Source organism: Tiliqua scincoides, chromosome 1 (assembly GCF_035046505.1).
Source record: "Tiliqua scincoides isolate rTilSci1 chromosome 1, rTilSci1.hap2, whole genome shotgun sequence".
NCBI classification, from domain to species: domain Eukaryota; kingdom Metazoa; phylum Chordata; class Lepidosauria; order Squamata; family Scincidae; genus Tiliqua; species Tiliqua scincoides.
Window position 1 is genome coordinate 23,185,306 of NC_089821.1, and position 24,458 is coordinate 23,209,763.

General features: G+C 45.9%; 2 protein-coding genes and 1 long non-coding RNA gene across 4 annotated transcripts in view; 2 read left to right on the top strand and 1 right to left on the bottom strand.

The window, feature by feature from the left end:
- Window positions 1–8,140, top strand: part of SPI1 (Spi-1 proto-oncogene) — a 44,746-nt gene extending 36,606 nt beyond the window's left edge. For both annotated transcript variants that reach the window (XM_066633554.1, XM_066633561.1), the window contains exons 4-5: window positions 6,211–6,364; window positions 6,905–8,140. In XM_066633554.1, coding sequence (XP_066489651.1) covers window positions 6,211–6,364; window positions 6,905–7,218 — 468 coding nt within the window. In that variant the 3' untranslated portion in view covers window positions 7,219–8,140. The remainder of the gene's footprint in view (window positions 1–6,210; window positions 6,365–6,904) is intronic.
- LOC136657023 (uncharacterized) lies at window positions 5,822–17,264 on the bottom strand. The gene is made up of 3 exons (XR_010794733.1): window positions 17,172–17,264; window positions 7,315–7,398; window positions 5,822–6,340 (listed from the first exon to the last, which is right to left on the bottom strand). It is a non-coding gene; the product is annotated as an uncharacterized lncRNA (long non-coding RNA).
- The window catches only part of MYBPC3 (myosin binding protein C3), a 74,709-nt gene continuing 65,793 nt past the window's right edge, over window positions 15,543–24,458 (top strand). The window contains exon 1 of the mRNA XM_066633573.1: window positions 15,543–15,653. Within this exon, the coding sequence (XP_066489670.1) occupies window positions 15,629–15,653 (25 nt within the window). The 5' untranslated portion in view covers window positions 15,543–15,628. The remainder of the gene's footprint in view (window positions 15,654–24,458) is intronic.

Here is a 24,458-nt window from a genome sequence, read left to right on the forward strand (position 1 = left end):
ACCTGTTGAGGTCCACTCCTAAGGCCTTCAGATCTCTCTTGCAGATGTCCTTGTATCGCAGCTGTGGTCTACCTGTAGGGTGCTTTCCTTGCACGAGTTCTCCATAGAGGAGATCCTTTGGGATCCGGCCATCATCCATTCTCACAACATGACCGAGCCAACGCAGGCATCTCTGTTTCAGATTCACAGATTACTAGAGTTGGAATGAACCTTGGAGTTCATGTAGTCCAGCGCCCTGCCCAGCACAGGCAGTTATAACATCCCTAACAGATGGTCATCCAGTCTCAATGAGAGACAGCCCACAACTGCACAAACCAGGCTATATGAAGACTGGAAGGAATATCTCTGGCTAGAAATTGTATATCACTGAATGATTTTTTGTGAGGATAGCAGCAGAGGAGGGCTACTGCCTTCCTGCCTTGCTTGTGGACTTCTTGACAGCATCTGGTTGGCCACTGTGGGAAACAAGATGGCAGACTACATAGGCCTTTGGCCTGATCAAGCAGGAATTCACCCCTTATGATCAAGTTATGAATTCAGCACTTGAGAGTAGAATCTAGTCTTTGTGATGAGAGAACAGGATGATGCTTATGGGTCTGAGTAATGCTTACAGGTCAGAATTTACAAGTTCTCCCTTTCCTCCTGGTGACACATTCCCTCCCTAGCACCATCTCAACCCTTTTTAAAATAAAATATACTGACTTAATTAGATTAGAAATAATAAATTATCATAGTGCATTCTGCATATTCCTACCATCTTTCTTCTCTGGGAGTTCATCACTCCTACTCTTCCTTGCCCCACAAGATGCATTACTAGCCAGAGAAGTACAAAACTCAACAGAGATATTTTTTTAACCTTAAGGAAGCTATTTCGGCTTCCTTCAAAATACTGAAAATGTTTCACCTGTGGAAGAACTTCCAAATTTTCCTTGAATTTCACTTCAGGAGACGAGTCACCACCACAGGGCTATTCAAGATATACCCACTTGCCTCCACCTCCCCCCTTGAGAAATGTCGCTAGCTTCAATTGCAACCTCTTGGTGTCCCTCAATAGTCTTCCAGTGTTGCACATAAAGAGGAGATTTTCTCTGAATTTCACTTGAGCTGCAATTTCAGAAGCAAATCCAGACCCTTGCCTCTCAGTTTTCTCTTGTCTCCCAGGCTGCAGTTTTATTTAACCGTAACATGCTCAGTGTGACACCCGTGGTTGAGGTCAGTAGTTTTACACAAAAATGTGGCAGGAAATGTAGACACACTGTTACCCAATCCCAGCCCTTCCTACCTTACTCATCTCCAGTCAAACTGCTAAGTCATTAACCGCCCGTCACTGTACCCTTGAAGCAACTCAGTTGCGCACTCTTTATTGAGGCAATTCAGAACACCTTCAACATCAACAGAAAAACATCAGATGGACAAAGTCCCTCTTTTAATCTTATCTTTCAGGGTGTCCCTTTCTGTCCCCTTTTGTTCCAGAACTGTTTGTCATGTGCTTCTTGTCCATGGGAGCAAAGAAGATCAGGCACATCTCAAAAAGGACATAGTGGAAATGGAAAAGGTGCAAAAGAGAGCGACTAAGATGATTACTGGGCTGGGGCACCTTCCTTATGAGGAAAGGCTACGGCATTTGGGCCTCTTCAGCCTAGAAAGGAGACGCCTGATGGGGGACATGATTGAGACATACAAAATTATGCATGGGAAGGATAAAGTGGATAGAGATGCTCTTTACGCTCTCATATAACACCCAAACCAGGGGACATCCACTAAAATTGAGTGTTGGGAGCGTTAGGACAGACAAAAGAAAATATTTCTTTACTCAGCACGTGGTTGGTCTGTGGAACTCCTTGCCACAGGAAGTGGTGACGGCATCTGGCCTGGATGCCTTTAAAAGGGGAATGGACAAGTTTCTGGAGGAAAAATCCATTACGGGGTACAAGCCATGATGTGTATGTGCAACCTCCTGATTTTAGAAATGGGCTATGTCAGAATGCCAGATGCAAGGGGGAGCACCAGTCTCTTGTTATCTGGTGTGCTCCCTGGGGCATTTGGTGGGCCATTGTGAGATACAGGAAGCTGGACTAGATGGGCCTATGGCCTGATCCAATGGGGCTGTTCTTATATGTTGGCAACCTTCAGTCTCGAGAGACTATGGTATCGCGCTCTGAAAGGTGGTTTTGGAACATCGTCTAGTGTGGCTGAAAAGGCCAATTCGGGAGTGACAATCCCTTCCACAACGGGAGCAAGTGCAGTCTGTCCCAGGTCTGTCTTCCTGGGAAGGCTATGGGCCTTCCTTCTTTGCCTCTTAGCCTCAGACTGTTGGCCAAGTGTCTCTTCAAACTGGGAAAGGCCATGCTGCACAGCCTGCCTCCAAGCGGGCCGCTCAGAGGCCAGGGTTTCCCACTTGTTGAGGTCCACTCCTAAGGCCTTCTTATTCTTATAAGGGCTGTTCTTATGTTCTTAGGTATTTGCTTGCATAGAAAGACAAACCAAGTCTGAAGATATTGTCCTGCACTCTTTTAAAGGTCCTATAAACTCTTTTTTTTTAAAAAAAGAGTTACTGGGCAAATAAAGCCTCCTAGACTCAGCTGTTGACTGCAGGAACCCACAGTCCAAACCCACCAACTGCTCGTTCACTTTGTGGATTTCTTCAGTCACAGCTTGGCGTCTGGGTCAGCTTTGGCCCCTTATGGTGACTGCACAGGCAAGGCTCTCAGTTCCTCATGCTGAGATTCCTGACTCTGTATCAGCTGCACTTGGGAGGGTTTCAAATTACTCATGCTGGCTTTGAGGTATCTTTTAGATGTGCCTTAAGGTCCTCATGAAGCCTCCATTTGCTGATGGAATAACTTGAATTGCTCCAGGTGTTTTACTGTTACTTTCTGTGGTTCAGTCACACCAACCAGCTCACAATTTTTCACCAAAGAAATTTAAGACCACTTCTCATACCACTGTTGCAGGTTCCAGGGAAGTGCCATGACGTGCTGTGCCGATGAGGCACAGATATAACGCTTCAGGGTCACGCAGAGTCTCTGAATGCACCTGGAACCTAGTTCCACATCTTGAGCCTTTCTGAAGTCCCCATACACAGGCAGAGCTGGGGCTTCACAGTGCCCTGTCTTGGCTTCTGTGCATATAATAATAATAATACAGGTATTTATATACCACCTTTCTTGGTCATCAGATTTCTCCTCAGACTTTAATTCAAGGCGGTTTACATAGGCAGACTGTTCTAAATCCCTGTAGGGTTTTTTACAATTGAAGAAGGTTCTATCTTTCAAGAACCACAACATTTCAGATGGATCTTTTGCTGATCTGGTATCACATTCTGGCCTCCAGTTTCCTCCCACACAGGCTGACAAGCAGCTCCTTCATCTCTCACTTGAAGGGCAGCCAAGACACTTACAGGTGGAATAAGTCGGCTTGTCAGCTACTTCAAGGTCTCACCATTCACGGTGCCAGTGGCCTCGAACTGGCGACCTGCGGATGTTATCTTCAGGCAAACAGAGGCTCTACCCTCTAGACCAGACCTCCTGCCCTTCACAGGAACCAGGAGGGAACAGAGAAGCTCCATGCCCTCAGGGAGAATGTTCTGGAGTGGAGGGACTTGCCGAGCTTCTCCCAGCTTCTGTGAAGGTAGGAGCTGGAAGGGAGTGCCCCACCCTTAGAACATAGCAACATTCTACATTTAAGCAGGGCTTTGCTGAGCCTCTCCTGGCTTCCAGGAGAAGTTTGGCAAGGCCCCACGCTCATGCACCTTCGGGGGGGGGTGCGTTCTGAAGCCTGTACAGCCCGCACCTGGTCTCTGTGGGCTTCAGAAAGGCTTCTGAATGTGGAGAACGTTCTCTGGTCATGTCTGGAAGCTCAGGTCCAGGTGGTCCAGGAGTGGTCCAATGACAACACATCCCTGCCAGTCCCATCCCCCCCCATTTCTCTGAGCTGTGAAAAGTTCCAGAGGCTGTGCTACTCTAGTTTGGTTTCCTTTGGATGAGAGATTACTGGAAACTTGCAACATTTTAATAAAAAAATTTTAAATTTACAGATATACTAGTAGAGCATAGGTGAAGGCAAATAGCATGAATGCTCCTGTCAGATCCATTGGCTCTTATCAGATCCAAAGAGCTAGGTGAGGCAGCGTAAAGTGTCTTCAACTCTCAACGCACTATGCTACTTCACATGCACACACACACACACACACATACACACACACACATGCACGCGCATGCATGCATGCATGTGCATGCAGTTTATGCACATGTGCACTCACTCTCCTCTGAGCTGTAAGGTCACCTCATCAGCCACCTCTGTTGAATAGCACTCAAGATAGTTTCCAACCATAAGTTCCCATGGAGCAAGCAACAGCCAGGCACCTGACTTGGACTATTACCCAGTAATTTGTCTAACAGGAATAACAATATGAACAAAGAACAGTATACATATCAGTGCTTCAAAATAGTAACCTGTGCATTGGCACAGAAGTGCAGCACTAGGAATGACATAATGCAGCTGCTCATAAGGGGTTTGAAAGAAAGGGGAAATTGCAGGAAAGCTATTTGTTAACACATAACGTATCAACTATCTGTTATCTCTGCATTTCTGAGCGAAGTAGTAACTTCTCTCAGAAAGAAAGTGCATGTCAGGGACAGGTTTGTCAGGAACAGATGAGATATGGATTGGGCTTCCCGCCTGCCCTTCCATGTGTTTTCATTAGCATTTGTGCCACTGCCATGGCCATTTGGTCTCCTTCCTCCTCACCCATCTAGTGGGAGAGGGGAGGGAAGACTTGGCAATCTTGCTGTTTGCCCCCTTGCCTGGAGCTCCTGCACATATCTCACACCACATGTTGCTCCACTCTTCCTGTTTATTTTAAACAGGAACATGCAACACAAGGATGCTACATGGGGGTAGGATCACTCCACTCAGCCTCTCCTCGCTCACCTTTCATGAGCAGCCAGATAGTGGGGAGAGTGAGGAGGCATGAATGCCAGATGCAAGGGAGGTCACCAGGTTGCAGGTCTCTTGTTATCTGGTGTGCTCCCTGGGCATTTGGTGGGCCGCTGTGAGATACAGGAAGCTGGACTAGATGGGCCTATGGCCTGATCCAGTGGGGCTGTTCTTACGTTCTTAGGCAGCAGTCGCCATGCTTCTCTCCCCCTCTCCCCATTCAGCAAGCCAGAAGAGTATCAGAGCACCAGTCAGAGTGGCTATGTTGGTGGTGGGCTGGAGAGGGTAGCAGGCAGATGGAATATTGCTCAGCTTGCTGCCCTTCTCCAACATGCCACTTGATGCAAGCCTTTCGGTCAGCATCATGGGAAGGTCAGCCCTGCTGTCTCATTTGACTCTTACAGTTTGGGAAAAAGAGCTGAAGTATCTCAGATACCTGGCTGGTTGTTTTTGGCAAATGTTACAAGAAGAAGCCCTCACTCTAAGTATTTGCCCCCTTCCTGGGGAAATTCACAGGGCAGCACAGGCAGGAGGAAATGGTGTTGGTAGCAGAGAAGGCAATGTGGTAGACAAGCAAGCAAGGAAACAAAATGCCCTGGGCTGTGTTTTCTTTCCCTACTCACTTTTCTTGTGGAGTACTGAATTATTTTCTCCTTGTTATCACTGCACCCCAAATCCAAGTGCCTACATTGGAAGTGGTACAGCCCTGTTCCCTCTCAGGCAACTGTTTGCTGGGCATTTCATTTCCTGGAAGAGGAGGAAGTGGCAGTGAGGCCAACCAGTGAGGAAGAACACCAGTATTTGATTCTCTGACATGCTATGGCCACGCATGTATAGGTTGAAAGGGAGCTCAAAACATGTTCATGGTGCTGTAAGCCTCTTTTTATTTCAATTATTTTTTCACATCTTTAATCCACTTCTCCGCCAAGGAGCTCAGAGTGGCGTACATGGTTCCTTCCCTCCTTTTGTGCTTACAACATTCCTGTGAGATAGGTGAGGCCAAGAGATAGTGACCGGCCCAAGGTCACCCAGGAAGCTTCATGGCGGAGCAGTTATTTGAACCTCAACGTTCCAGGTCTAAGTCCAACATCAGAACCACTACACCATCTGTGTTCAGATTATATATACATTAGTGACTCTGAGCATGCTAATGAAAAAGCAGAATACAAATGTCATCAATCATTGCCCAGCTTCCTTTGCCAATGTATCAACCTCCTTGGTGTTCTTTTCACTGATGCTTTTTATCTTGGACTCTCTTCTTGTCCTCTACAGGTTACCTTTCTGCCTCGCATGTGTGTGCAGTATCCCTCTCATCAGCGCAGTTCTGATGAAGAAGATCTAGAGAGAAACAGCCCCCCGTTGGAAGTGTCTGATGGGGAAACCGATGCTGGAGAGCCTGGTCCTGGGATTATGAGTGGAGAAACAGGTCAGCAAAGAAAACACAAAGACTGTGGTCAACATTTTGCCTTACTCTGCTCTTCTGCCCTTGCTTTTTCTGTTCTGTTCCTGCTTGGGATCACACTCCCCCTGCCTTCAGTTCCATTACTGTGCACTTTAAGCAGTTCCCTTGCTGCCCCTTATGCCTGGAACATCCTCTCCATACCCCAACCAAAATAATTCCTTTCTCTTCCTTCAGCTCCTCAAAACTCATATTTTCTGTGCAGTCATTGGCTGTGACTCATGTAAAGCCTCATGTTCACTAATGGTGCTTTATTAGTAGTATTAGCAACTGAATGGAGATAGATAGATGTTATCTATAGCACCAGTACAATGTATGCATGTTTATATAAAGAGGTGTGAGAGTATTTTTTTTCATGGCTCTTGTGGACATCTAGTATGATGAAAAGCTACAATTTTCAGTGTTGAAAAGCTGCCGGTTTCTCCTCCTTATTCGAAGCCTGTGCAATGTGTGACCTTTTTCCCTTGATGGTGTCTCACTGCCACTTTCTCTGCTTTTTCCCTGCAGGCAGTAAGAAGAAGATCCGATTGTACCAGTTCCTTCTGGGCCTGCTTCAGAGTGGAGACATGAAGGACAGCATCTGGTGGGTGGATAAAGAAAAAGGCACCTTCCAGTTCTCCTCCAAACACAAAGAGGCACTGGCTCACCGCTGGGGCATCCAGAAGGGCAACCGCAAGAAAATGACCTACCAGAAAATGGCCCGGGCATTGAGAAACTACGGCAAGACTGGGGAGGTCAAGAAAGTCAAGAAGAAGTTGACATACCAGTTTAGTGGAGAAGTGATGGGAAGGGGCATTGAGAGGAAGCACTATCCTCTTTGAGCACAGAGCCTGGGATCCTGAAAAGCCATGCCACAGAAAGGCGCACTGGGTGGACTTAGCAACAGCGCCCCTGAACACATCTTATGCTATGCTTACCACATCCACAGCCAATGTTTCTGGTACGAATTCCCTTCTTCAGCTTTGAGGTTCCTACAGATTCCTTTGCTTCCATCCAACAAGCTGGACACAGCAGGGAATGTTTTAAAAAAAATGTATATATTATTTTCGGAAAATATCTGATTGTACTGTAATTAAAACATGCAACTGATGAACTTCATTGTCCTTTGCAGGCAGTACAGTTTCACCTTCAAAGACTCTTCCTTAGCTTACAGCAGGGGTGCCCAAACCCTGGCCCAGGGGCCACTTGCAGCCCTTGGGGGCTCCCAATCTGGCCCTTGGGGAGCTCCTAGTCTCCAATGAGCCTCTGGCCCTCCGGAGACTTGCTGGCCCAACACAACTGCTCTCAGCATGAGGATGACTGTTCGACCTCTCACCTGAGCTGCGGGACAAGGGCTCGCTCCGCTACTTACTGTTTAACATCTGTGGTGAGGCAGTGGCAGCGAAGGAAAGGCTGGCCTTGCTTTGTGCAAGGCCTTTTATAGGCCATGAGCTACTGCAAGACCTTCATTCATTCATATATGTTCCATCTCTAATAAATTCATTTATGTAAATTTTTCAAATTTTAAATGTAAATTAATTCATTTTTTCCTGGCCCCCGACACAGTGTCAGAGAGATGATGTGGCCCTCCTCTCAAAATGCTTGGACACCCCTGGCTTACAGATTTTAAAGTAGCATTAATACAGGCTCTGCTATACCTCTCCAGGGCTACAGAGAAGTTTGCAGATCTTGGAAATATAGTATACAATATTGTGCAAATAATAACGTAAATATATAATAAAGTCTGATATAACAAAGGAATAATCCTTGTATTAATGTTTAACTGACTCATGCAAGTCTCCTGCAATCATTAAGCATATACTTACACGATAGTCGGCTTCATTAAGGTACTATGTGGTGAGTGATAACTCACATATTTGAAACAATATATGCAGTGGCATCGCTAGGAGAGTGCAAGGGATGCAGGCCACACCAGGTGATGCACACGGGGGTAACACCACTACTGGCCAAATTTCCTAAAATCTTGGTGTTTTCAAATATCATCATGTTATATATCAATTGATGTGTAATGTCATGCAGAGTGCAATGAAATAAACCACGCTGAAATATCTGTATTCTACAAAACGTTATAGCCAAACAGCCAGAGGAGGAACAGCGATGGTACATCACCATGCCCACTGCCTTGGGCATTACCCTGCCCACTGCCTAGGACAAGGGTCGGCAACCTTAAACATTCAAAGAGCCATTTGGACCCATTTTCTGAAGAAAAGCAAACCTTGGGAGCCACAAAACCCTTTTGACATCTAAAATGAAGATAACACTGCATATATAGTTTTTTTTTTTTACCTTTATGCTCTTATAAGTCCCATTTTTATAATGTAGGCCCCTCTTGTAGGTCCCTTGTAGGCGCTGGGACACCTTCCTTATGAGGAAAGGCTATGGCGTTTGGGCCTCCTCAGCCTAGAAAAGAGGCGCCTGAGACATGATTGAGACATACAAAATTATGCAGGGGATGGACAGAATGGATAGACTAGAGATGCTCTTTACACTCTCATATAACACCAGAACCAGGGGACATACACTAAAGTTGAGTGTTGGGAGAGTTAGGACAGACAAAAGAAAATATTTCTTTACTCAGCATGTGGTTGGTCTGTGGAACTCCTTGCCGCAGGATGTGGTGATGGCGTCTGGCCTGGACGCCTTTAAAAGGGGATTGGACAAGTTTCTGGAGGAAAAATCCATTATGGGTTTCAAGCCATGATGTGAATGCGCAACCTCCTGATTTTAGAAATGGGTTATGTCAGAATGCCAGATGCAAGGGAGGGCACCAGAATGAGGTCTCTTGTTATCTGGTGTGCTCCCTGGGGCATTTGGTGGGCCGCTGTGAGATACAGGAAGCTGGACTAGATGGGCCTATGGCCTGATCCAGTGGGGCTGTTCTTATGTTCTTATGTCCTTTTATTATGCAGCACCAAGAAAATATTTTTTTTATTTACTATTTACTTACCTTTGCTCTGCTGTTGTCCCGGTCCCTGGATCTTCCTGCCAAGGAAGGAGCTGCAGTGGGCGAAGGTGGCGCCCTGGCCCCGCACTCAGCAGCCAGCGCCCGCAGCACATCGCTGCAAGGCACCCCCCGCCCGCCCCCCCCCCACCAGTGGCTCTGTCCTGAGGTTGAGCTCGCTGCAGGGCGAAGGAAGGGCGCAAGGAAGAGGGGGTGGAGAGCAGGTCCGGGAGAGCCGCTGGTGGTGGGCGCAGGGGTGCCTTGCATCTCTTCCCTGCACCCTTCCTTTGCCCTGAAGTGAGCTCAACCTCGGGACAGAGCCACTGGTGGCGGGGGCGGGTGGGGGGTGCCTTGCAGCGATATGCTGCGGGCGCTGGCTGCTGAGTGCTGGCCGGGGCGCCGCCTTCGCCCACAGCAGCTCCTTCCTTGGCAGGCAGGGGCGGCGGCGCTCTCCGGACTTGCTCTCTGCCCCCCACTGTGAGCAAGCACCCGGCTGGGCAAGGGGGCGGAGACCCTGCCGCACAGGGCAGCCGGGCATCTCTTCCTTGCGCCCTTCCTTCCTTCGCCCTGCAGCGAACTCAACCTCGGGGCTGAGCTGGCTGGGCGGCGGCCGCGGGGAAGGTGCCCTGCTTCCAGCCCCCACTCGAGAGCCGCATCAGACCACTGAAAGAGCCGCATGCGGCTCTGAAAACACAGGTTGCCGACCCCAGGCCTAGGAGAAGGTCCATCATAGGGTTAATGTGCTGGCCTCCTGGACCAGGTGACACAAACCCTAGTGACACCACTGATATATGTGATTATTTTAGCATTTGAGTATCAAGCCTCCCTGAAATATCTCTCTGCAGTAGCAGTGTCTGTGTTATTGGATTGTTGGTTTGATTGCCAATGCCTTCCTTTTTCTTAAAGAAACGTACACGTGCACACAGGTAGAGGTACAGTGATTCCCAACACGCACACCGTACGGGTACCACATTTTGGGGTAGCCTGACTCAGTGAAAGTGTTCGTAAGCATGTTCAAAATGGATCGATCATATAATTACCAGCAGATACTGAGCTGGAATTTAGAAAGATAATGTCATTGTCAACACAGAGTGCAGAGACTGGTTTTGGGAGGAGGAGTATCAAGCATTTAAAATAATTCTGGATACATTTTTTTTTAATGTTAACCCATGTTCATTTCAAACTTAAGATTTCTTTTCTCTTCCTCCTTCTTGTTTTTCAAGATGTTGTTTCTAAAAATATTAAATCCCCATCTGTAGCTGGTTGAGAGTTTCCACCTGTTTGACCATTTCTGGGCCACAGCTGTGAAAGGAACTAAATACGTCAGCATCTCATCTCATGTTTTATCCAGCTGCATTTTTCAAGGCTGTCAGCCATTCCTTGTAATCCATCTGATTATGATGTTACTTGTAATCCAGGGTTTCCTTGAACACATTGGGAGTCCAATGCAGAAGTGGAATTCTTCAATATTCTGAACCTTCCCCCTTTCACTTGAATGGAGAGTTCTTTTGTGTGAGAATCAACAGGTGTTAGCCTGTAATGAGCCCTGGTGAGATCATGAATCTCTGGTGACACTTTAGAGGGAGTGGCAGGCTGGCTGCCCATTATCTGGAGACTGTTGGAACAGTGTTCTAATGGAGCCATTGTCCCCTTCATCCACTCAGCACCCCATATACCAGAGGTTTTCAAACTGGAGCATCGAGCCCGAGGGCCTGGCCTCTTTGCCCTTAAGGGTCAGGGGCAGCCAGGAGGCAGGGAGGAGGCAGTGGCGTGATCCTGGGGATCCTGGGGATTCTGGGGATCGCACCACTCAGGGGGTTGCAGGGGCTTGGCTCCACTTACCACAGCCTCCTGCAGCCTCCCAGGGGTGCAGGCGAGCCCTACGTGAACCTCTGCAGGGCTCCCCAGGTCAGCAGCAGTGAAAGTGGAGTGATCGCACTCCACTTCCAGTTTTGCAGAGGCAGAGTGCGATCGATCACTTTCACTGCTGCTGACCTGGGGAGCCCTGTAGAGGCTCCCCACACCTCCAGGACACTGCTGCAGGGATTGGTGAGTGCACCTCAGTCCTTGCAGCCTCAGTCCTTGTAGCCTCCCTGAGCGGCGCGATCCTGGAGATTGCGTCGCTGCCTTCCCCTGCCCCCACTGCCTACCACCACCCCCACAAGGACTTACTGCGGGTTTCAAACTCCGGGAGAGTTTGAAAACCGCAGCCATATGCCATTTATCAAGACAGAAAGCACAGGGCAGGGAGGGTGGAAATGGGGAGAGGAGTTGCTCTAGATCAGGGGTCTCCAAGTCCCGGCCTGGGGGCCAGATGCGGCCCGCAGCAAGCCTCTTTCTGGCCTGCAGTCAGGCTCTTGTCCCCTGAAAGCCTCTGGCCCACTCAAATGGAGGGTGTTCTGAGGGCCAGAGAGGTTGAATGAATGAACCCATTCATTCATTTATTCACTCATCTAAGTTCCATCTCTAGTTTATTTATTTAAATTTTATATTTAAATGTTTTTTTTCCGGCCCTCAACACCATGCCAGATATTTGATGTGGCCCTCTGCCCAAAAAGTTTGGTGACCCCTGCTCTAGATCACCAGGCTCACCTTTTCACCTACTTCCAGTGGCATAGCTGGGGGAGCAGGAGAGTACATTTCCCTGGGTACCATGCCTTTAGGGGGTGTCTTAGAGGCCTCAGAAGTGGCCTCTGAGACAGCCACTCAAGCCATGGTACCCAGGACCTCAGAAGGTACCCAGTGCCCCTAGAACTGCTTTTCAGAGACCTCCAAGATGTCATATGGGGAGGTGTTAAAAATTTGGGGGGAGTGTTATGGAGGAGTATGAGATATAGGGATATTAAACATTTTTGTACCCCCCAGTGCCAGATACCTTAGCTACGCCATTTCCCCACTTCCTCCTTCACTTTACCACCCTTCCTGCATTTTAAAATGTCAAGGAGCCCAATGAGAACCAAGAAGAGAAGAGCTGGAGGCTGTGAGTGTCCAGAGTAGCTACCTTGGGGTGAAAACATGACTTTTTAAAGATGTCATCTGAAATATGTAGTCTGTAAGCACAGGGCAAAATGGTGACTGGATGGTGACTGACTGAATTCAGCCACATATATTTCTAGAATGAATGTTAACATAATTATCTGCAAATCAACAGCCGCCTCTCATTCCATTTCTTTGATTTTTCACTCTTATCTGTGCAGCTTCAGTCCATAAGATAGGTACATTATTAACTACATTTATGTCTCATCTTTCCTCCATTAAGCTCAAGTTAGGACTTACACATGGGGGAAACACCCATTTTGTCTCACTACACCCCTGTGAGATAGAGCGACTAACTTGAGGCAACGCATTGAAGTTCATGGTGATTTGATCTCATGTTTCCCAGGCCAAAGGCTAACACTAACAATTACACCACATGGTATTAGTTGTCCAGGACAGGTGTCTCCAAACCCTGGCCCGGGGGCCAGATGCAGCCCATGGCCAGCCTTTGGTCCCCTGTGAGCCTCCAGTCCACTTAACTGAACACAACTGGAGCTATGTTCTGGTTGTGTTTGGAGGGTGTTCTGAGGGCCTAAAAATATCACTTCTTGGTTTTCCTGAAAAAACCAAAAGTAACTTTTTGTGCCCTCTGAAGGCCGTGGAAGGCTTTCTGAGGGTGGGGGAGGCCTCCCCACCCTGCCAGAAATGTTTCCTGTGATGTGCTGGTAAATATACTCCTGTATATTAAGTAAGCTGCTTGGAAGGTGGGGGAATGGGGGTCCATTTGAGTGTGTGCATTATTTCTGTGGTGTGTGGTGGTGCAAGGAGAAATCCTGGAAATTTGAGCCCATTTATTCATTTATACAAATTCCATCTCTAATGATTTAAATTTTATATTTAAAAAAAAAATTTTTTTGGTCCTTGACACCATGCCAGATATTTGATGCGGCCCTTTGGCCAAAATTTGGCCTGGTCTAGGGCACAAAACAGCCACATGTGGCAGGCAAGGCAGATTTGGAGCACTATGCCAAGAGGAAAGTCAAAAAGCATTTCAGACTTTATAGTGTGGGGGGGGGGGAAAGATGATTGGTGGGAAGGACTGACATTATTGAGGTTTATAATTATGAATAATATGATAAGAATGCAGAGATAGGAATTTAAAGTCATTCTAGAATTAAGTTGTGGATTGTTTCCATTCTAACTACATGAATTGCTTTCTCTTTCTGTTTTTCCGTTCTCCCATTGAAAATGCAACAGCATACAAATCTGTACATTACAGGGAGGGAGGGGAATGGACCCGATTCAGCCTTCCTGGAGTAGGGAATGCTGTGCTGTTTGATGTTTTAAAATCTTTCGAGGTATGCACTCCTACATAGTTGTGACACTCTAGTGGGGAGCTGTCCATTGCACCCTAACAGCCAAGGCCAATGAATAGATTGAAATTAGCCTTCTGAGGCTCTTTGCACAGTTTGAGAAGGACATAGGATGTGCTTTCCTTGCAGAAGGTCCCAAAATCAATCCTGAAAAAGACCCTGGGTTGACCCACAGCCTCCTGCGATCCCCCCCCCAACCTGGTGATATACCAGCCTCTGCTCCTCCCACTCCCTGAACTGGAATAAGAAGAGAGGTTGTGAAGCAGAGATTGGCCGAATCCCAAAGGATCTCCTCTATGGGGAACTTGTGCAAGGAAAGCGCCCTACAGGTAGTCCACAGCTGCGTTACAAGGACATCTGCAAAAGGGATCTGAAGGCCTTAGGAGTGGACCTCAACAAGTGGGAAACCCTGGCCTCTGAGCTGCCCGCTTGGAGGCAGGCTGTGCAGCATGGCCTTTCCCAGTTTGAAGAGACACTTGGCCAACAGTCTGAGGCTAAGAGGCAAAGAAGGAAGGCCCATAGCCAGGGAGACAGACCAGGGACAGACTGCACTTGCTCCCGGTGTGGAAGGGATTGTCACTCCCGAATCGGCCTTTTCAGCCACACTAGACGCTGTTCCAGAACCACCACTCAGAGCGCAATACCATAGTCTCTCGAGACTGAAGGTTGCCAACTACAACTACATGTGAAGCAGAAGAGAAGTAGAGAAGAGAACAGTGGGCTGCAGCTTCTCTTCTGTTCCAGTCTACATGTCCTAATCTGCTCCAGTCCCCTTTTTCTTTTGTAATCCAGTGAGTGGAAGGAAGAGAAGGTGCAAGAGAGGCATAAGGAGGTGGGTGCCCCCTGCCATGGTGTAGGCTTCCTCATGAGGAAGCTGCTTGAACCATTCACTAAATGGTTTTGCAGAGGCTATGCCGTGTCTCCAAAATGATAGGGCAAAACAGATGCCATTTTTGGAATTGGCACCTCAAATATACCCAGGAATTGGTGTAACATTTAAGGAAGCAAAATATGTGTTGGCCTGTGTTATAGGACGTGATGCAGTGCAGTGCAGCACCTCCTGGGTAACATGTACAGTATTGCCCTTACAATACTGCCACCTGGTAGCCAGCACATTTGATGTAATTATTCAAAAAATGCAAGGGGGGGGGGTTCAGCTACAGTTAGGCATTTTTAAGCACCTGGAGAGATTTAAGTACATGCCCCTCTCCTGTGTGCATGAATGGGTTGTGCTGTGCAACTCTATGCATGTTTATTCAGAGGTACTGTATATCCCATTGACTTGGTATTTACTTCAAGGTGAGTGTGCATATGATTACAGCTTTAAAGGTGTAACACAGGAAATAAAGGTGTAACAAGGTATACTGAGACCATTGGTCTATCTAGCTCAGCACTGTCAGTGAGTCTCCAGGCTTTCAGAAGAGGAATTTTCTTTGTCTTAGCTGCAGACACCAGAGATTGAACCTGGGACCTTCTGTATGCATAGCTCACACTCAACCACTGAGCTATGACATTCCCTCCCTTATGTAACTTTGCTTAAAGTGACCAACTTTGATTTGACCACCTCCATTAGTGACTGGAAGATTCATATGTATGAACACTATGGAGAGACAAATAGTACGTGGGAGTGAAGGCTACGCAAAGAGCATCATTTTGTCTGCTAAGATTTTGCACAAGTCCTTCATCAAATAAGCAGCCGGGTCTGGGGTGGTTCGCATTCCCTGACTCATGGCACCCAGCTATATTTATCCTGGCTGATGATTTCTGTCAAGTGCTCTGTTGATAAGGTGGTGCCGCTGACAACAGTAGGGGGGACAAGGGGGAGGAGCAGGATGGGGGCTTCCTAGTAGTATTTCTTGAGCAGTGGCCTCTTGGAAGTCATACAGTCTCTTGGCAGTTTCACACAGATCCTGGCTTTTCAGCTTGTGAGTCAGACTGAAGATGCCAGAACCTGCAAGGAAACCAGGTAAGGACCACAATTGGGAGGTGGAAAGAATGAACATGGCCTGCCTGTTTGGGAGAATGGCTGCTAGGTGGAGCAGCTCTCTCTCCGAATCCAGCGAAACAAGATGCCTCAGCAACCAGAATGTTGCAGGGAAAATAAACAGCTGGTTTTCTTTTGAAGTAAGGGCATGGGCGCAGGATTCAAGGGCTGTTAAATTAGCAGGATTAGCTCCTTCAAAATAAACAACACACCACCACACACCTCGTCATAAGGGCAAAAGTGACATTGTTTTCATTTTCAAGTTCTTTACTTCCCCTCTCGTCACCTTCAAGGCTGTGGAAGTGGCTTGCGGTACTTCTCTTGGAAACATTCTGGGTAAAAGAAAAAAAAGTAACTCCCATTATATATTTTCTTTTCTTCCTTCTGAATCTGCCAGAAAAATGTAAGTTTACAAAAGAATGTGAAAAAAGAGGCATCTGAGATTTCAATTTGTCTCTTGTAGTCTCTGGAATCCCTACATAGTAAATGTACCTTCTTTCCTCTCATGAACCAGAAGCCTCCTTTGGAAAAATAAACGGCTGATGGAACAGATTGTGTCACCAGAAAAGACCCTTGATAGCGATACCTTCTCTGAAAGGCTGTTGAGATGTGGAGAAAGGAGGCAGGATTTGCGTTTGTAATTATGCTCTCTTTTAATTTTATCTACAATGGCAAAATTTAAAATTTTAGGACATATCGCTGAGAAATGGAGCATTGTCTTTTGGAAAGCTGCTTGCAGAGTTTCTGTCAAATTCCCTTGCTTGTCATGACTAGAAGAGTGATTTCAGTGCTGTGCCTTAGAATGAGATGCATGATTCAGTGCTTGATGTTCGCCCAAATATAAGGCTTCTCTTTCACCATCAATTGGTAATTAGAGAAAGATCCACTTTCAGCTCACCAAAGATCTGATGTTTACCTTGAGTTTCAAAGATTGCTTTTGTCTGTAATGCTTCTGATTGTTGTGTTTTCTTTAAAAAATATATGTTTGTTTAAGATATAGCATTGGTTGTGTAACAGGGGTGTACCAGAGTGCACCATTTACAACTAAGGTTGCTGGAAGTATTTGATTCATGCCACTTACGACAGCCACAGAATTTCTTTTTCATGCATTGTATTTTTAACGGCCCAATCCTAACTTGTGCTGGAACAGGCAGGATGGTGGGCCTGCGCTGTATCCAGCCCAAGTTTCAGGTAGTCAGAGGCTCAGCCAGGGTCAAGGAGAAACTGCCCCTTACCCCGGTGAGAACCACTGTAGTCCCAATGGGGCTACTCAGATCTGCGCCACCTCAGGAAGTGGCGTAAATCAGATCAGCCTGGGACTGCCCTGGGCTGACCAGGAATGGGGTTAGGATCCAGCAGGATTCTCGTCCCGCTCCCCACCCACCTGCCCCTGGGAAAGTCTACCACCTGCTCTCCCACCACCTGAAACAGCTCCCTTCCGCCTCCTCACCGCCCTTCCCAGGCCTCTGAGCCGGCCGAGCTCAGCTGCTGCAAACTCACCATCCCCGGAGCTCGTGTTGGCGCTTTCTTCCCCTGGAGTGGCACAAAAGTACTTAAGGTGTTTTTACGTCACTCCCGGCTGGTGCAAGGAACTTGTATTGGCCCAGGTGCAGTTTGGATTGTGCTCTAAGAGGAACCTGTTCTAGGCATACAGAAAAATGTATTATGCACAAGCATGAGGAACACATATTTCTAAATGTGTTTATTAGAGATCTCTTCACCAGAAAGCTGTGACTAATGCCAACTACCAGATGAATGTACGATATGATGCCATGTAATATGTGGTGAAGACCTTAGTATGCCATGTCAGATGGACCAATTTTTATGGGATCCTGAAGAAAGCAGGATATCAGGCCTGTTCCAAACATGATATGGCAGCAAACTGAGGGAGCCATAGCAAATCATGGCTTCAGGATAATTGGGCCTGTGAATACACAACTGGAAACACATGCCTGTCAAATTCAAACATTTTCAATCAGAAAAACTAATCAATTTTATACCTAAAAATGTTTGATGAGGCCTCCAGAGGCCTTTAAGAAGCTAATAAAACACTGAACATACCTCTGGGAAGGCCATGTTTGATAAACCACCTTTGATGGTAAAAACCATGACTGAGAACCTCTGAAAGTCCAAGGACCAGAATGTTATTCAAAACCAAGGCATTATGATCCCTGGGAAGAGAAATGACAAGAAGCTGGAGTGAAGGGTGCCCTCAATCTACCTCGGTAGATATTTGTTGTTGCTGTTCCTAATAGGGTAAAGCCACAAATATCTACCTGTTTCCTTGACCCATGTTTTAGTTGAGCCCTTTTAACTTTTTGTATCCTCCACAAACCTGACTATTGTAGAACCTAACCACAGAGATCTTTTGCTTCATAGGCAAGTTCTGACTCAACAAATTGGAATAGTTGGTTTGTATGAGGAATAGAATGCAGAAAGTTGGGATGGATCTAGTTGCAAGGTTTATCTATTATTGTGTGGCAAGAAAGAAAGACCAGAGAAATGCGGTATTTTTCACAGCATTGATCGGAGAGGAAGAATGTATTTATCAATGTTTTAAAAAACTGACTACAAAAGGAGGTATCATTAGGACAGGGATGGGCAAGCTTTCAACTTTAGGGATCTCGGACCTTTAACACTTGTAAAGAAGAGCGAATTTCAGCAGGTGCAGCTTGTCATCTCACAGGTGACAAGCTGCACCTGCTCTTCTCTGCAATTGTTAAAGGTACAGGATCCCTAAAGTCAAAAGTTTGCCCACCCCTACACTAGGATATGTGATATTACCTAAAGCCTCACCTGAGTGAAGGAGTTAGTGAATGGGGCAGGTGACTGCCTTCCAAAATGGGACATGCCTGGAAGGTGTGAACTTTAGAAGGAAGCTAAAAGAGCTTCTTTTGAGAGGAAGCCAAACAGTGTTTTATTTTTCCTTTCTGAATGAGAACTTGGGTAACAAAATTACTAAAAGATGTTGGTGTGATATCTGGGCTAGCTTGCAGGCTATTTTTTTGTTTTGTTTTCTTTTGTTTCCACTGTGGTAAGTGTGGTTTTTCTGCAGTATTCAGTGCTGTATCCTGAGGTCTCTCCTGAGTCGCACAGAGTGCTAAATGTTTTAAGAGTGAATAAAGTAAGGTACGGTCTTGGAACTTGAAACAATATAGCATTGGTTCTTGCAAACTTTATGCAAGTATCAGCTTAGGTATTCATGCAAACATGTCTTATTAAAAAAAAGTTTCTAAAGAGAAGTTCTTTTTTTTTTAATTATAAAACCAACAAAATTATTGAAACCAAGTCTCTGTCTTGGGCAAACTGCTCTTTCTCACCCACCCACCCCAATCTGCTATAGTTGGGTTTTATTATCCCCCAATCCTGTAAAGACATATATGCAGTGCTTTGAACATTGCTTGGGAGGTAAGGGGGGAAAACTATCCTCTGACCCCAAGTTACCCTCCAGCCACCTCCTAATTTGCACTGGATACAGCGTAGGCCAATTGGCCTGCCTATTCCAGCGCAGGTTAGGATTGGGCTGCCTGTAAGCGTCTAACGTGATCAATCACTGATACTTCCCATGGTTACAAATAACCATTTGTAATCCTTCAATAAAACAACTAGCTGTTTTTACCCTGCTTTCATTTGTAGTTATGAATGGTAAAAAGAGATAAAAGTCATGAGTTTATGCATTATTGCAGTGGTTCTCAAATTTTTTAGTACCTTCCTTTGAGGAGACCTCCAGCACTCTCAAGCAGTGCTGTTGGATGCAGTGGTAACCATTTTGGCACTGCTGCACCTGGTGGAAGAAACAGCTTTAGGATTGGGCTGCCCATAAGTAAGACTGAATGTTTACAAAATATAAGTTTAAAAATTAATTAGAACCCTCCTAACTCTCCCAATCAGTTGCTGATCTGTTTAAAAAAAAAAATCCCCAAACATACTTGGCTGGAATCCTATCCACATTTTAAAAATAAAATATACATTGAAATGAATGGGGACCCACCTGAAATTGGCTCACAACCCACCTAGTGGGTCCTGACCCACAGTTTGAGAAACACTGCATTATTGCATCAATGGGACAACAGATGAACAGAACCGTTACATGTACAAGGTTATAAAATAAGCCTTAGTGTCTGCCTTACTACCAACCTTTTACTCATGTTACTGGAATTTATAGCTTCAGCTGCTGAAGGGAAGAAGAATGTAAGATATAGAGACTTAACAACTTGGGATCGAGTGCAGAAACTGCCTTTGACTCTTTCCACCTAAGGAATTTACTGTAACTTTATATAGTTCCAGAGCAAAACATTTACAAGCTCCCTCACTGATACATTTGGAACTTCCAACTGCATACACCAAACTTCTGGCCAATAATTTGATTGATGGGAAAAATAATTGTAAAAAATTGTATTAATTCAAATGTAGGAAGTCAACCAAGTAACACTTATTCTCCTGTGTGTCCCCACTGCACTGGACATGCTACCTGAAAGTCACAGTCAATGCAAAGTCATTGAACAAACATGAGTTTTCTCTCTCCAGAATCCTGTTATCTGCAAGTCTTGTTGCCAACTCTTAAAGTAAGAAGTTATAATAACAGAAGAAGGCAGTATAAATGCTGGTAGAATTTAGAGCAGGGCTGTGGGTACAACCAGACAGTTTTGGACAGGTTCAAAAGTGAGGTGAAGTAAATCCCACTGATTTTTACTGGGTCCTAGGGCAGATTTCCTAGCAAAATATGGGCAGTTTTTTAAAAAACTTTTTAAAAGTTTTAAAAGTTTTTTTAAAGTTTAAAAAGTTTTTAAAAGCTTTTTAAAAAGCCAGACTGAGGGGTGGAAATGGAAGGGGAGAATGGCCATAATCCTTGCTTTTCTAGCAACTGGTCTGAAAGCAAAACAAAGAAATGGTTGAGCCATTGTGTGTTTTGGTTGGTTAGCTTGGCCTAACCTGGCTGAAGTTTATCCTGAGTAGTTTATCAAGACTTACTAGTAGCTTCGTTGGTTGATAATTCATGTCTGGAGATTAAGAGCCCAAACCTATGCATGTCTACTCAGAAGTCAGTCCCATTATAGTCAATGGGGCTTACTCCCAGGAAAGTGTGGATAGGATTACAGCCTAACAGAGGAAAATATGTAAGTAATCTTATTCAGTCATTTGGCAATCCCTGAATCTATTGATCATGCAGTGGTTAATTTAGGCAAATTCATGGGACTGTTTCTAAATGAGTCTTCTCATACCTAGGAAGGAAATACCAGATGTTGCTGATTATCATTAACAGTATTTATATACAAAAAAGTTCACAAAGCGGTTTACAAAGAAAAATCAAATAACTAATGGCTCTCTGTCCCTAAAGGGCTCACAATCTAAAAACAATCTAAAGAGAAGAACACCAGCAGACAGCCACTAGAAAAGACATCATCTTCTTTGCCTTTCTCTGAAGGGTTCAGCAGGCTTCAAACTTATCCTAGTAACTGTACAATGTATATATGAGATCGCTGGACAAGGTTATGTGGAAACTTGGAATGAACTGCCGTCAGTGTGTTGAAACTTTTCAGAGCACGATACCATAGTCTTCTGAGGCTGAAGGATGCCAGTGATGATGAGTGTGCTGATGACATCCTGTTTTTGCCCTTTGGCAAGTTTTGGTTCTAACACAGTATCTGGTGCTGATTGAAACTGAATCTTGACAAGATGAAGGAAATGTTCTGTTTTGGGAGGTTGACCTGGAAGATCTGGGTTCAGTGATCACTGATGGGCCACTCAGATGGTCATTCAAACTCCTAACTATGTGCTTTGCCTTGGTCATTTTCTGCATCTGAAGCTTCAATTCTTGGATGCAAATTTTTTAAGCAGATTTAGGCCTGGAAGCAGTCATTCCTGCCTTCATAACTCTGGGACCTGATTACGTTGGGCTGTTCTAGAACAAATCAGAAGTTCAGAAGAGCAAAATACAGTAGCTCATCTTCTAGTGGCATTGGCCTACTAGAACTCATTACAGTAGTGCTCTGCTGACTTCCTGTTCTCTTCTGAGCAGTGACCAGGGGTTCTGAGGTTGCACGACTCCACTCCCATCCAACGTCTGGGGACAACTGAAATGCTACAAGTTCATAGTGGCCAGGAGCTACATCAGTTTACCAGGACCAAACTTTAGACTAGCATAGGGGAAGTTTATGTCATTTCATTAGGGAACATAGTCCAGCAGTCGCATAACTCGCGACTGCTGCACAACAAAAAAGCCATCCCTGTTCCAAGGGGCATGTACCATTCTACTGCACTGCTGCTAATCTGTCCACCTGATCTGTACAGAGTGATGCTCTGGGCCATCCCGTCAGTTGCATATTGTCCCAGCAGGCTTTGCACCCAGATTTCCAGGCAGACGCAACTGCCCAGAGCATCACTCTGTACAGATCAGGCGAGCAGATCTGCAGCAGTGTGACAGAACGGCAAGAGCTGCTCAAGATGGGACGGGCTGTTGCGTTGCACCAGATCCGGCTCACAGGCTGTGCTTTGGTGAACACTGAGTTAGGGCGCAATCCTAACCCCTTATGTCAATGCTTTCCAGCACCGACATAAGGGCAATGCAGCTCCGAGGTAAGGGAACAAACATTCCCTTATTCCAGTGCTATTCAAACTGGGGCATCGCATCACCCCAGCCTGAGGGCCCTGGTCTCTGCCCCCTTAAGGGGCAGGGGCAGCCTAGAGGCAGAGGGGGCAAGGCAGCAGCGGGATCCCCAGGATTGCACTGCTCAGGGGGCTGCAGGGGCTTGGGTGCACTTACCCAAGCCTCCTGCAGCCTCCCTGGGGTGCAGGGAGCCTGGTGCTATTTCTGGCAGGTTTCCTTGCAGCAGGGAAAGTGGACGCGGAGTGATCGCGCCCCGCCCCTGCTAAAGCGGAAGTGGAGCACGATCGCTCTGCATCCACTTTCCCTGCTGCGGGGAGCCCTGCCAGAAGTCGCACCGGGCTCCCCGCACCTCAGGGAGACTGCAGGAGGCTTGGGTAAGTGCACCCAAGCCCCTGCAGCCCCCTGAGCTGCCTCTCCCCCCCTCCTCCCCACTGCCTCCTCCCCCTGCCCCTGCAAAGACTTACTGGCTCTCAAACTCTCCCAGAGAGTTTGAGAATCACTGCCTTACTCTGAGGAGGCCTCCATGAGTGCCACCCAATTGCAGGATGCTCCGCATGTCTCATTGGCACCGCTATGCCAGTGCCAGAAAGCACTGACATAAGGGGGTTAGGACTGCGCCCTTAGTCAATTAGGCAGCAACAAATTAAAATGACTGCTTTTCTAAAAGAACTTTGAAGTCAGTCACCCTAAATGATATAAGATTAGATCTTTATGAGATGATCCAGAGAAAGAGAAAATTGATTGTTGGGTTGCAATCTTGTGTAAATGTATATAGTAGTGGTTCTCAAACTTTTAGCACCAGAACCCACTTTTTAGAATGAGAATCTGTCAGGACCCACTGGAAGTGATGCCATGACCAGAAGTGACATCATCAAGCAGGAAGAGTTTTATCAATCCTAGGCTGCAATCCTACCCACACTTGCCCAGGAGTAAGTCCCATTATCATTTTTTAAAGCATATATATAGCAGCCTGTTAAAAGTCCAGATCTGTAACATTTCCCCAAATGCAGTCACATTCCATGGTAGCATCAAGTCTAATATATGAAAAATAAAATATTGAAATGAATGGGGACCCACCTGAACTTGGCTCGCGACCCACCCAGCATACCAATGCACAGTTTGAGAGACATTGATGTATGGGATTAAGGCTACAACCTTATCCACACTTTCCTGGGAGTAAGCCCCATTAACTATAATGGAACTTACTTCTGAGTAGACATGCATAGGTTTGGGCTCTCAGCCCCATTGAACTCAACAGGACTTACTTTTAAGTAAACAGGCATAGGACTGCACTGTAAATTGAGGAAAGTGGAGGCAATTTTTGTATTTTGTTAATAAACGTTAGTGATGTGCAGTAAAACTAAAATGAGACTAACATGGAGATGACAGGAAAAAATAGCATGTCAGTTTTACTTCTGGATTGCAGTGTGGTAACATTTTCTTTTTTTCACCAAGTTGCTTATTGCTACAGTTAGCATACTATATATAGAAAACTTCCTTCTTGTGAATTGTCTGCAGCAGTGTAGCACAATGTTCCTGCCAGTGACATATCTTGAAAAGTTGCCATTAGAAGTTGAAACTTTTGCAGTCTGCACTGTTAAGTCATTAACATTTATGGATACTTTGGTGGCTAACAGGATAAGTGCTAACAACTGGGCTTCTGCAAAACTATTTCTCAAAATCTTTTTATCCCCAGTGCTATGGGAAGAGGAGCCAAAGAGTAGATGCTTACTCAGCAACAGCCTTCCAGACTGGCTTGATTCCCGGCTATGCCATATTCTAGCCGTTTTTAGTAAGTGGTAGAGTTCTGCTCTCCACATTTGCTACCTAGAGCAGCTGGTAACAGCCCACAGTGTACTGTGACATGCTATCAATCTCATATTGATAACCATGCAGCTCTTTTAATATCCCAGAAGCCAGAGTTTTCTTTGCATATCATACGTGTTTAATTAGTATAAACAGAACTACTGAAATGCTCAGGTTGAAAATATTAATATCCTCTTTACACAAAGGCAATGGAGCAAACTGGTGCTTTAACAGCCTTATTCTGTGTGGGTATTTCCAGATATTCCAAATGATTCAAGAATTACGGTGCTTCCACTTTAGCTGTCCTAACTGGAGTTGCCATCCTCTCCTCACACACTTTTGGTAGAGCATCTGCGGGAAGTTGTTGGTAGCCT